The sequence below is a fragment of the Nipponia nippon genome, unplaced genomic scaffold (assembly GCF_047370975.1).
Source record: "Nipponia nippon isolate SJK-2023a ecotype South Korea unplaced genomic scaffold, ASM4737097v1 scaffold_6, whole genome shotgun sequence".
Classification (NCBI taxonomy): Eukaryota; Metazoa; Chordata; class Aves; order Pelecaniformes; family Threskiornithidae; genus Nipponia; species Nipponia nippon.
Genome location: NW_028262380.1, coordinates 17,821,300 through 17,833,402, shown reverse-complemented (window position 1 = coordinate 17,833,402; position 12,103 = coordinate 17,821,300). Strand labels below are relative to the sequence as shown.

Below are 12,103 nucleotides of genomic sequence, written 5' to 3'. Positions count from 1 at the left end.
CTGGAGCACAGGCCGGGCGGGGAAGGGCAAGCACAGGTAGGTAGCTCGGGCCGCCTTTAGCCGGGGGAGGGAAGCAGGCAGGCGGGCAGGGCGAGTGCCCGCCCAACACCCGCACGCCGCCGGCGGCTTTCGCCCCGAGCCAGGCCCAGGCGCTGAGGGCCCGGGGGGTTTCCTGAGGTAAAAGCCCCGCGGCGGCACCACCCGAGCCCTGGGGGGCGGGCGGGCTGGCGCTGGGTCCAGGCCCAAGCACCTGGATTCCTCCTCCTCCTCCTCCGGGCCACGGGGAGGCGGCAGCAGGACCCGCCCCCGCCGCCAGCAACGGCCGGGCGCTGCCGCCCCTCGCCCGCCCCTCGCGGGGGGGCCCGCATGCGCAGGCGGGGTCGGCCGGGCGGCGGGGCCAGCGCTGGAGCGAGAGCGGGGCGGGCGGGCAGCGAGCATGGCCGCGGCCGGCAGGGTGCTGGTGTACGGGGGCAGGGGGGCGCTGGGCTCCCAGTGCGTGCGGTACTTCAAGTCCAGGAACTGGGTAAGCGCCGGGCCGGGGGCTGGCGAGGCGGGGAGCCCCGCTCCCCCGCCGAGGGGAGCCGCCCGGGGGAGCCGGCCGCCGGGAGAGCGCCCGAGGCGCGGGGCGGCGTGAGGCGTTTCGGGGAGCGGGCCGTTAACGCGCTGTTCCTCTCGCCGCGGCAGTGGGTGGCCAGCATCGACCTGGCGGAGAACGAGGAGGCGAGTGCCAGCGTGGTGGTGGGGGCGACCGACTCCTTCCCCGAGCAGGCCGAGCAGGTGGGTCAGCGGCGGGGAGCGGGGGCCGCTGCCCGGCGGGCCTGAGGCGGCCCTCGACGGGCCTGAGGCGGCCCTCGCCGGGCGAGGCTGTGGAAGCGATGCCTCCGGCCTCTCGCCCTTCGTGTCCGCCTCCCTTCGCCCGTTGCCCGCTGCAGCGGCGGCAGCAGCGGGGAAGGCGGCTGTGGGGATGGCTCCGGTTTCAGGCAAGCGACCGCCGCTGTGGTGAAGGAGCCCGGCCGGTGGCGGGCCTGCTGCCCTGCTGTGAACCCCAAGACCCTAGCTGCTGCTCGTCGCTTCGCTTTACTTTTCTGTAGTTTCCTTTTAACTGCGTGCATGCATGAACATGCAGAAAGAGCTTCATCTGGGATTTTGCAGGTTTAGCCCATACGGCAGCTTTGCATTAGTTTTCTCTTGGCGACTTGAAAAGTCGTGGACTGAAACAGATGGGTATGATGAAGATGGATTAGGGCATCGTTAAAATCTTAAAACACTTATTTCTAATGTCCTAACTCTTAAATGTGTTGTGTGTAGGTAGATGGTATACTCAAAGCACGCAAACCCTAAGCCCCTGTGGGATCCCTAAAGAATGCACTGGTTTCCACAAAGGTAAATATGGGAGAATCCATGCTAGCCTAGAAACTGGTTTGCTTTATTCTCAAGAGAGAGGATTTATTTTTTTAGTTTTAACTTTTGAACCTATTTCTCTTATTGATAAACTGAATCACTAGTCCATATGTTTTCTTTATATCCAAACAATTCTTAAGGCTTTTAAAGAGTAGTATAGAATGTTTGCAACGTATTTTTCAATGCTGAGCCTTTGTGAAAACCTGCGGATTTTTTTCTTTTGTTGAGAGATACATTGTTTGCTTTTCACTTTAGCAGAGAAAATTCATAGCCAACAAAGTCATTGCCAACTGTGAAGTCTTATATTTGAAAGAGAAAAAGATACTGGGTATCTAAAAGTATACAAACTGAAATTTAGGGGCCAGACTTGAACTGATGGTTGTGGTGTAGGTAGAAGCAATAAGGCGGCTAATCTTTAGTTGTTCATTTCTTGCACTGTCATCAAAAGTGACACCAGTAGTCCTGGTCAGACCTGCCGTTTCATTTCCCATATTAAACAGGACCATACCCAGAGAAGAACCTGTCAAAAAGTAAGTCACAAACAAACATTTTTGTTAATGATACAGGTAAAGGTCAGATCTTTCAGTCCTGCTCAACTTAGTTATTTCCAGTGACATCACGCACTGTATGGTCTGACTTTCATCTACAGTTATCTTTCAACACAATTATTTTTTTTGGTTCATACATGTTACTTTTCTGCAGCTGTTTAAATTGCTATGTGTTGTGTTACTCAGCTACGGAACTGTAAAAAAGTAAGTTTAAGGCAGTCTTGATATTTACTGCTTTACCTTATCAGTCCAGTGTTTTCAATATGTTTTTGTTCTATGTATTGAAGGTGACAACAGAGGTTGGAAAACTTCTTGGTGAAGAAAAGGTGGATGCAATCTTGTGTGTAGCAGGAGGATGGGCTGGAGGCAGCGCCAAAGCTAAATGTAAGCCTTTGGTACATGCATGCTGGTGAACACATGAATGAAATCTGAGAGGAATCCTTAAAAATCATGGTAATAAAGATATTTGAGATCATAGAATCGTTAAGGTTGGAAAAGACCCTTAAGATCATCGAGTCCAACCATTAACCTCGCACTGCCAAGTCCAGCACTAAACCATGTCCTCAAGCACCACGTCTACCCGTCTTTTAAATACCTCTAGGGATGGAGACTCAACCACTTCATCTTTCATCCTGCACAAAATAGCTGAGTCACAATGCTTCTTAGTTCTTCTCTGAATTTTTGCCGTCTGTTAAATTTGCACGGCACTTAGTATTCTCAGTAATGCTTTTTGATGCATCAATTTCTGTCAGAAAAATCTTGACGTGTTTTATGAAGGAGTTCAGCATTATAATTATGAACTAACTTTTGCTGAGGTTACCTGTGTCAGGCAAGTTACGTAAGACAGTGGCTGGGTAGAAACATCGATGCTGTTTCCTAATTCATTGCTTTATGCATAAAACCTCAGTTGCCTCCTGCAGTTCTCTGAGCCAGTACTGTGCAGTACAGTACTGGAAGGAGCCGTCTAATGACCTGAGATCATGCTACAGAAAAAAGCCTTCCATTTAAAAAAAAAAAAAAAAAAAAGCTTTTAAACATGTAATATTCAGAATGAATTTTTATACTTTACCCACTAGTGTAGAGATACAAGGGAAAAAATAACCTTGTTTTCTGTCTGGAGTAAATCTGTTAAAATGTGTCCTTTTCTTCCCCCCCCCCCCCCCCCCTTCCAGTTCAGACATCACAGGCAAAGATTTCTTTTTACAGAGAGACAATATGGAAAGACATAGACGCACCACAGTTGCATTATATTTGATTGTTATTAGTGTGCACCATATTGTAAATAAGGTGATTTATCATAACCATAATTTATAGTGATGTTATTGGTAGGGTAGCAGGCTATCTTGGGATAGGTCATCAGCTTACGTCACAGAGTTACTTATGATTATTCCATATTGTGTTATGTAGATGGTTCTTTCTGAATAGTAAAGTCTTTGACATGGCTAGTTATTGTTTTTCTTCTTTTTCTGTGATAATAAAAAACAATGATGAGAGTTCAGATTTTGCTTTCACTTTAAGTTATTGATGTATCTCCCCCGGTTGCACCCCAGTACATAGGGGCACTGAAGTGCACACTGAGTACAGTGCAGATGCGTGCATCTTCGATATTCAATACCAGCGTACTGCTGTCAGACTGTCAGATCGTTTCTTGGTTTATGAAGTAATCTGGTAATAAGAAATATTTTTTGTTCAGCTCCTTTATCTCTTGGAGTCTGCACACTAATGGAGCATAGCTATTTTGCAGCCAGTGAGGAGGTTATGGAAAGAGACAGATCGTGCTACTACAGGGTGAGATGAGGCTGATGTGAGAGTTTTGAGATCCTTGACATAGATTGAAGCAACCCCTCCAGGAGTTTCAAGAGCTTGGAAATCTTTGAACCATTAGTGGAGAGCTAATAGAACTATCTTGTGGGTTTTTTTTGGGTTTTTTTATTTTTTTATTTCTGGTAGTGAGAAGGCAGATAATTGCCTAGAATATATGCTGTAGACCTGGGACTCAGATCCCAAAGAGAAGGGAGATACAAAAGACAATTTGGTATTTTACCCAATGTGAAGGTAGAAAATGGCAGAAAGCATGTTTTCATAGTCCTGTTGCATAGCGCTGCAGCACTCTTTGTGACAGTAAGGAAATTAGAAGTCTTCTATGTTTTATTTAATTTTACTAATTCTCTTCCTAATCAGCTTTATACAAAAACTGTGATCTGATGTGGAAGCAGAGCGTTTGGACATCCACCATTTCCAGCCACCTAGCCACAAAACATCTGAAAGAAGGCGGCCTCTTGACTTTGACAGGAGCTCAAGCGGCTTTATCTGGAACGCCAGGTAAAATGCAATGCATGGTGACTGCGGGGTCATCAGCAGTAATAGCTGTCTGTGAGTCTGAGTTGTTCTTGTTTGTGAAGCAACAGTTTCACTCCCCAGTTGCTTGACATGTGGTACAAATGGAAAATTGTTGCTAAAATACTTAAGGAAAATATAATTTTACAGGTAGCAATACTGAATCTCTTGAAGCTGGAGTGCAAACAGATAGAATCAGTATTTAAATAATATTTGACATGCATTGGTGAAATGTACTTGGCTAATACATGATACAGTAAAAAAAGTTCAGAAAATAATGAAGAATAGAAGCACACAGCAAGTTGTAAGTACAGTGCTTAAATAAAGTGAAATCTCCTATTTGTCTTCTGAAAGGCAGAGTCCTTAATTGCCCAATTTTTCCATTGGTGATGACTCAGCTGATTCTGTTGAATGTGCTTGTCCTGTTCTGTTTCCAGTCTACCTTTGCTTCAGACATAGATAAGCTTGTTGACCTTCGGCTTTGCCCTCCACTAGCTATTTAATATGAACTTCATTGATTTTTTTTTTCATCTCGCTCCTCGCCATGTTGGTCTGCATGGAGGAAGAAATCTGGGAGCAATTTAAAATAAAAAAAAAAAAGAAAAAAGGCACCACCACACAAGCCCGCAGGCAGGGAGAGGAAAGTTTTTGAGACAAATACTTTTATTTCCCAATCTTTTATTAGTGTGGCTTCAACAGTATTTTGATGAGACATAGATACTAAAATTTTAAAACATATAAAATTTATGAATATTCCTGAAAGCTGTGTCTAAAACAGTTCAGGAAAAATATGCTGTATTTTCTAGTTATTGATTTATCTTCTATGTTTACAGCTGCATCTGGCATAATCTGAAGATAAAAGGCTTATTTTATGAGAATAAGCAGATGAATAATTTACTGTGTACATCTGACTGACCATACACAAATGAAAAAACATGCGCTCTGGCAAACTTTCATGTTGTGTTTTGTTTGAGTGGTTTTGGGAGGTAGGGACTGCAACACAGGAATCGAAGTGATTTGCTTTTGTGTTTTGAACTAGCTGGTTTCAACGAGTCTGGATTTTTCTGAAAAACACAGCAATGCTTTGGGCAAACACATGCAACTTATTAACATGAGGAAGAATTGGGAAAGAGTTGTTACTCAACTTTTGCAAATATGACTTGTTAAGCTTGTTACTACCAGCCATTACGGAAGGAACCATCTCTTTCTTGTTTGCTGTTAGCGGGATTTTTCTTTCCCTGTGCAAAAATGTTGATTCACATAATGCAAACTGAAAAATACTGAGAATTATATAAACAGTTACAGAAACAATCTGGCAGTGATGGCTAAGAAATGTAGAAGCGTGAAAAGGTTTAAGAAGACTTGGAATGTTTGGTTTAGGTGAGACAAGAGGGTAATAGGATAGAGATGCAAATATTTTTATTGTAACAATAAAATAAGTTCGCTACTGCTGCCCATGATTCCTTCTAATAAAAATGGATGTTATACAGTATGTCTAATTGAATGTAATGGAAACACTTCTACAATCATAGAATCGTTAAGGTTGGAAAAGACCCGTAAGATCATTGAGTCCAACCGTTAACCTAGCACTGCCAAGTCCACCACTAAACCATGTCCTCAAGCGCCACATCTACCCGTCTTTTAAATACCTCCAGGGATGGAGACTCAACCACTTCCCTGGGCAGCCTGGTCCAATGCCTGACTACCCTTTCGGTGAAGAAGTTTTTTCTAATATACAAGCTAAACTTCCCCTGGCGCAGCTTGAGGCTGTTTCCTCTCCTCCTATCGCTTGTTACTAGGGAGAAGAGACCGACCCCCACCTCGCTGCAAAATTACCTTAAACTTCGATACAGAAGACTTCCTCAGGAATGTTGGAGAAGGGTTGTGTATTTATATAGATGCGTAGAAGGGCATCCAGTTGTAGTAGACAAAATACATTTATTTTTTCTTATGTGCTTAATCTGTGTCTAGACTGCTTGGCAGATACGTACCAGGAGACATCTCGGACCTATAGCACCCTGATTGTCCAGATCTTGTACCTGACCAGTGTGCCTTGTGCGCTCATTCCTGTTGCTCTTATACTGCTAAATACTGCCTGCCTAGAAAGCAGTAGTGTTTAGGAAGAAGTTTACTATACTTGCAGGTTATCTAGTAGTTTTCTACCATGAGGGGTTTTTTTGTAGTTTTCTCCAAAGGGCCTGTCAGACTTGGGATGCTGACCAAGTGAATTGCAGTTCTGCAGAGAAATGAGCTGTGTCTGTTTGGGTCCAAACCTGCAAATACCTTAGTCATATGATTAAAATTAATGGATGATTGCCTTATTAATGTCTGTGAGCATCTTCACACTTACCCTGTTAGATTTGTAAGGTTAGCCCTGTAGGTCCCATCCTTCAGGGTACGTTTGGGTACATTAACTAAACATACTTAACGCGGTAAGCTGCTTATTTCTGTAGTGCCGAGTAAGCTGCGTTCTGTGATAGTTCCTGGCTGTCTAGTAAGAGCTTTCTGTTTTTTCTTTTTTCCTTTTTTCTTTTAATATGTATGTTTTGATATGTCTTAAAAGTCTGATTCTGTGGTAAGTGGTCTTAATATTCATCAAACAATCTGAGTTTCTGTCATACTACTGATGATACTGAGAGCTGTTTTGATTGTGCTCTAATTTGCCTGTTTTTAATTGTTAGGAATGATTGGCTATGGCATGGCCAAAGGAGCAGTGCATCAGCTTTGTCAGAGTTTAGCTGGTGCCAATAGTGGCTTGCCATCTGGTTCTGCTGCTGTTGCCATTTTACCGTAAGTGGTTGCGTAGTTGCCTGTGCCTGCGTTGTTTTATTTAATTACTGCTGTAACCTAGAGTCACGTGGATACGCTTGTAATGCCCTGTTCACAGCACAAAAACAGCTTCTCAGACCTCAGACTTACAGTTTCACAGAGAAAGGAGGCATCTTGAATGTATGAACAAAACGATATGCAAGTCACCCCAAAAATGATTCAATTCTTATGTTTTCCTTTCCTTTGCAAAATGGTAGTGGATGTTAGGATTAAAATTTCATTCACTTTTAACCAGTTTAACTGTAGCCATGCATTAACAAGTGATTTTTTTGTTTGTTTGTTTTTTGTTTTTTCAGTATAGACAGCACTTTGAAGATGAGATCAGCTGTTCAGCACAGTTTTAGACTTAGCTGTGTGATAATAATAAAGCAAAGGATTACTTGACAAGTTTTGACTTGGTTAAAGATGCTGTTTCATAAAGTGCTGCAATTCTGTGTTTGATCAGTAAAATTAGGTCACTTTGAGGATCTGTGAAAAGAAAAAGCGGAGCTTGTATTTGCCTGTCATGGCTTTCTTTTTGATAAGGAAATCTAGTAAAAAGTGGATGGCCTAGTAGGTCTTCACTATGTCTAAATTTATCAATTCTGCTGCAAAAACTAAAAGTACTTTTCTTGCCAGCTCCATATCTAGTTCAGGACCCAAAACAGAAGACTAAAGAGTTTTTTATAGGGATTTCATTGCCTGAATTCTCCCTGCTTTGTTTTCCTCATGTATGCACTCTTACATGCATCTCTTCAGGTCAGAGAGCAACGGCATTAAAAGCGTTTGGCTAATTGACACCACCTTCTACAGAGCTTTACAGACAGGCAGACACCAAGGTCGCTGCACTTGTGGGCATCCTGCACTTGCATAGTTCTCATGCGAAACTGTTTTTGAGTGAATTTTTGAGAGTGATTATACCTTGGATTGTCAACAGCACCTCAGTGAGGAAGGTGTGAAAAGTTCACCCCGTAATGTCGTCGTATGTGGTGTAAATATGTATCATCAAAGTCAAAACTGCCTATGCTTGTACACGTCATCTCTGCATGTGCAGCTGGCATGAGGCTCTTTGAAAGCACGGAGGTAGTGCCTATGTGCTATGCTGCGCAGTACACGCGAACAAGCATGTTACTGCCATTCCCCGTTTGCGTGAGAGAGACTGGAAGCGACCTGTGGGCTAAGGGATTGCCCTAACGGGCTGGGTGTCACCAGCGAGCCAGGAAGGTGAGGGGTGATAGGTTGGCGCCTTTGATATACATTGAAACTGATGGCTATATGCTGTTAACACATGCAGAGGATGCAAGGGAAATCCATACCACGTGGTATAAAAGTGAAGCATATGTTACAGCAATTAATAGAAGCAGGTGGTGTTCATCAGAAGCATGATGTATAAATAAAATGCTTATCTTTTTAATCACAGGGTTACCTTAGATACACCAGCAAACAGGAAGTCAATGCCTGACGCAGATTTCAGCTCCTGGACACCCTTAGAATTCATTGCTGAGTGAGTATCCGTGTGACAACTAAGCAATTCCTCCCTGTCCCTCCTGCTGCTGCATCTTATTGCATGTTCTTTCTAAATAGCTGTCTTGGATTTGGATGGTTTTTTTCCTCCATCATTCCCTCATCGTGTAGGTTTCTAAATCACGTTGGGTTTATTGCGCAGGCTTCTTAACTGGGGAAAATTAGCCCGACTCCGTCAACTTCAGCATCTCTGCACCAGTTGTTCTGACAAGGGAGATAGCCTTAAGCAGTTGGAAGCCAGAGAATCTCATAAAGCCTGTAGACAAATTAAATTGCAGACAGCAGATGTGAGGAGACAGTAGTCTGGCTTAAAGGTAAACTGCGAATGGGCATGTAAGCTTTGGTGGGACTTTTTTTTCTTTTACACACACTTTACTGCCCAGTCTATGGTGCATTGGTTCACTTCTCTCAGCTGGCAAAATTCCAGCTCTTCTTTAGGAAAACTTCGTCAAGGTTTTTTTTGTTTTCCATCACCCCCAAAGGCTTGTCCTGAATGATGTTACAAAATGCCAAAACTTCAGTTCTAGCTTACATCACAGCAGGCTGCGATGATCAGGCTTGCGGCTTCTCATGCCTCTCGGTTGGAGAAGGTGCAGCACAAGTACTGCTTCTGCAATGTGATGGGGTGTAGCAAAGATTCTGCGGAGGGTGAGCTCTCAAAAGGAAGAAAATAAGGACGCAATAAAATAAAATAACTCTTGCCTCTTTGAGGAAAAACGAAGATGAATCTACATTCATGCATTGTAAAGGGCTTACATGTTTTTAAAGTCTTTTAGAACTGACACTGAAATTGCGTTTACTTATTGCTAATTGTTCAGAGAGTAGTTTAGTTCTGACATTAGAGTTCCTTTTTTTTGTGATTAGTTTTTTTTTTTAAAGTGTGACGTCGGAGGGGGAAATGGTTTTTGTTCCGAGAAGCCTATGCAGCTGTTTGGTGTGGCTGTTTAAAAGGGCCCCATCCATTGAATTTAGTTGTCCTAAACATGTTCAAAAAAAGATCTTTAATGTATTGTGCTCCAGAGACTGCTTAGCCAGATGTTGTGGTTTTACAAATTAATTTTTTTTATTTTAAGTATTTTTTCCATATGGGACAATTAGGTTGATTGATTTGTTTTGTTTCTTGGCTTTTAATTCCCTAAACTTTAAATCCAGCTTTGAAAACTGAAAATCTCACTGGCCGGGGAAGAAAAACATCCAGTGCTGTTAAGTGTTGGTAACATCTGCATCTTGGGAAGGATGTAGGAAATCTTTTCCTATATGGCACTTGAATTTTGTGTCCTGGAAGCCGTTGTGTCAGATTGCAGGACGTTCCAACGTGGCAGTTGCTATGTCTGCAACATTGGAAGGGACGATGGACCTGAAAAATACACTGCGCTTTCTGTATTATATTTTGAGGAAGGAGTTTGTATTACATTTTGATAAGGAGCGTTCTGGTGTGCTACCTAGAATAAGTGCATCTTACTTGGCATTATTTTGGATGTCTTAAGGCTTTCTGTGCTTCTGCCGAGACTGCTTTCACAGTTAAGTATGTGTTAAAATGCCCTGTTGGCAGAGTAATGGGTTTAGCAACTCTATTTTAGCCATAAATCCGTGTTTCTGATATATGCTATAAAGGCAATGTAAGTAGCCTTTCCTTCCCATTTTCACTTTTTTTTTTTTTTTAACTTGGGGAAAAAACTTGCCACCTGGGCTTGCCAGTTTGACATTTTAAGCTCCTGGCCTTTTCCTTTGAGATGTTCTGAAAATCCTGTGTGCACGCTGTAAAGCCCTACGGATGTCTCTGGGCCTGTGTCCAGCTCTGAAGGTCTGAATCCAGTGATCGCCTTGCTGGTTTACAACGTACATAGGCATCACTAGAGAGGGCAATAGGAAAAGAAGGGAAAGTAATAGGCTTTATTTTATGCTTCCTGTCAATATACCTGACAGTAGTATTTTTTTTTCCTTCTCCTCACCCTGTTTTATCCATTTATTTTAAAACAGAACCTTTTTTGACTGGATAACGGGAAAGAATCGACCAAACTCGGGGAGTCTAATCCAGGTGGTAACTACAGGAGGGAAGACTGAACTGGTTGCAGCACATCTTTGATGTCAGTCGCTTAAGACGGTGGAACTTCAGCAAAGGAGAAGCTATGGCAGATCTGTCTGCCAGTATCGTCTGGATGGTCTTTTGTATCCAGTGATCGTAGTGATGTCATTAATGGAACCAGATTTCAAGTAATGTTTCTGTGCTGTCAGTTGTGAGCTATCAGCATTTGTTTACCAACAAGTATCAAGTATTTGTCTCTAAATGAAAGTTGCAGGCTTTAAAGCCTGTAGATGTCCTAATTCTGAGCATTGTATGTCAACTTACCTGTCTTCTCTGAAATGGGATTTGTGCTTAATTATGTCATGTAATCGCATATATAATGGCTGGAGTTTTTTCTCAGTCAGTGTTTCTGGCAACTTATTATGAATCTTTCAGTAGTCTGTCTGTCTTTGTCTGTCTGAGAACGTAACCCCGCCCTGCATATTATGCTGGCTGTAATTCTAGGAAACGTTACAGCCATACACGATGTCCCAGTCTTGCAACCTTCTTCCTGTGAGTGTTCCGCTTGAGTTAAGGGAACTGTGTAGGGATTCCTCACTTGAGGAGGGGTTCCTAATTTGCCTTACAGTTGATAAGCTGCTATCAGGCCTACAGTTGTAGGATAAAACAGTCGTTCTGCCAAATAATTAGTATGTCTTCAGGTTAGTCGTGATGGTTCTTTACTTTTTGAAAAAGCCAAGTGCTGTAAAGAAGTACTAGAAAAAGCACACACACACTTCGATTTGAATAGGGAACTCTTTGTGCTAAATAAATGTATATTGGTTTATGTACTGGGCTCTCTCCATCACTGTAATCGAAATATTTGGATACCATTTCAATCACTTCAACTGAACTTGCAGTTCAGTTATGGCAAAGGACTTCATTTTTTTTTTTTTTACTTATTTCCTTTTGATTGTGCTGCGTAAAATACATTTCTGTGGTAGAGGTGCAGAAGAGCTACTAGCCGTGCCTAGAGGCAGGCCCTCAGCTGGAGCAAACGTTTTCTTTAATCCAGCTACGTTACATGGAAATACAGTTTGGTTGCAGAGTGAAAGTATTGCCTATTCTGCGCATGGGCTTCCATGGAATCAGTACTGTCAGGTTTTTTGGAACATCTGGAAAACAACTGCACATGCAAAGTTGTATGTACCTTCTCTCTATGTGCTTTTTTTAATTCAGAGTTGCGTTGGGGAAAGATTTACTGCCATGAGTCAGGAAATCTTTCCCCTCTTCCCACTAGGAAAAGCTCACCTGTGCCCATGTCACTTTTCGCATGGTCATATGCCTGCACGATCGCCTTTTGTGGCATGGCTGTCCCTTTACTCCGTTTGTTCTGCTGCAGGCAAAGGTGCAGAGGGGAATTTTTACGTCCTGTCAAACCAGTCAAGAGCTGTCAATTCATGAAGCTGCTTTTGATTTT

The 12,103-nt window shown here is 43.0% G+C and overlaps 1 protein-coding gene across 1 annotated transcript; it reads left to right on the top strand.

Annotated features, from left to right (window-relative positions):
* Positions 1 to 365: 365 nt before the first annotated feature.
* QDPR (quinoid dihydropteridine reductase) lies at positions 366 to 11,474 on the top strand. The gene is made up of 7 exons (XM_087737924.1): positions 366 to 523; positions 685 to 777; positions 2,237 to 2,333; positions 4,131 to 4,271; positions 6,968 to 7,076; positions 8,515 to 8,598; positions 10,599 to 11,474. Exons 1-7 carry the CDS (start codon positions 437 to 439, stop codon positions 10,702 to 10,704), a joined length of 717 nt encoding a protein of 238 aa, XP_087594050.1. The 5' UTR covers positions 366 to 436; the 3' UTR covers positions 10,705 to 11,474.
* Positions 11,475 to 12,103: the final 629 nt, after the last annotated feature.

Bases quoted from the DNA above. Each gene is read 5' to 3' on its own strand.
- QDPR (XM_087737924.1), top strand. From the start codon at position 437: ATGGCCGCGGCCGGCAGGGTGCTGGTGTACGGGGGCAGGGGGGCGCTG. The intron at 4,272-6,967 runs GTAAAATGCAAT...TTTAATTGTTAG, and splicing joins GGCTTTATCTGGAACGCCAG to GAATGATTGGCTATGGCATG. The intron at 7,077-8,514 runs GTAAGTGGTTGC...TTTTAATCACAG, and splicing joins GCTGCTGTTGCCATTTTACC to GGTTACCTTAGATACACCAG.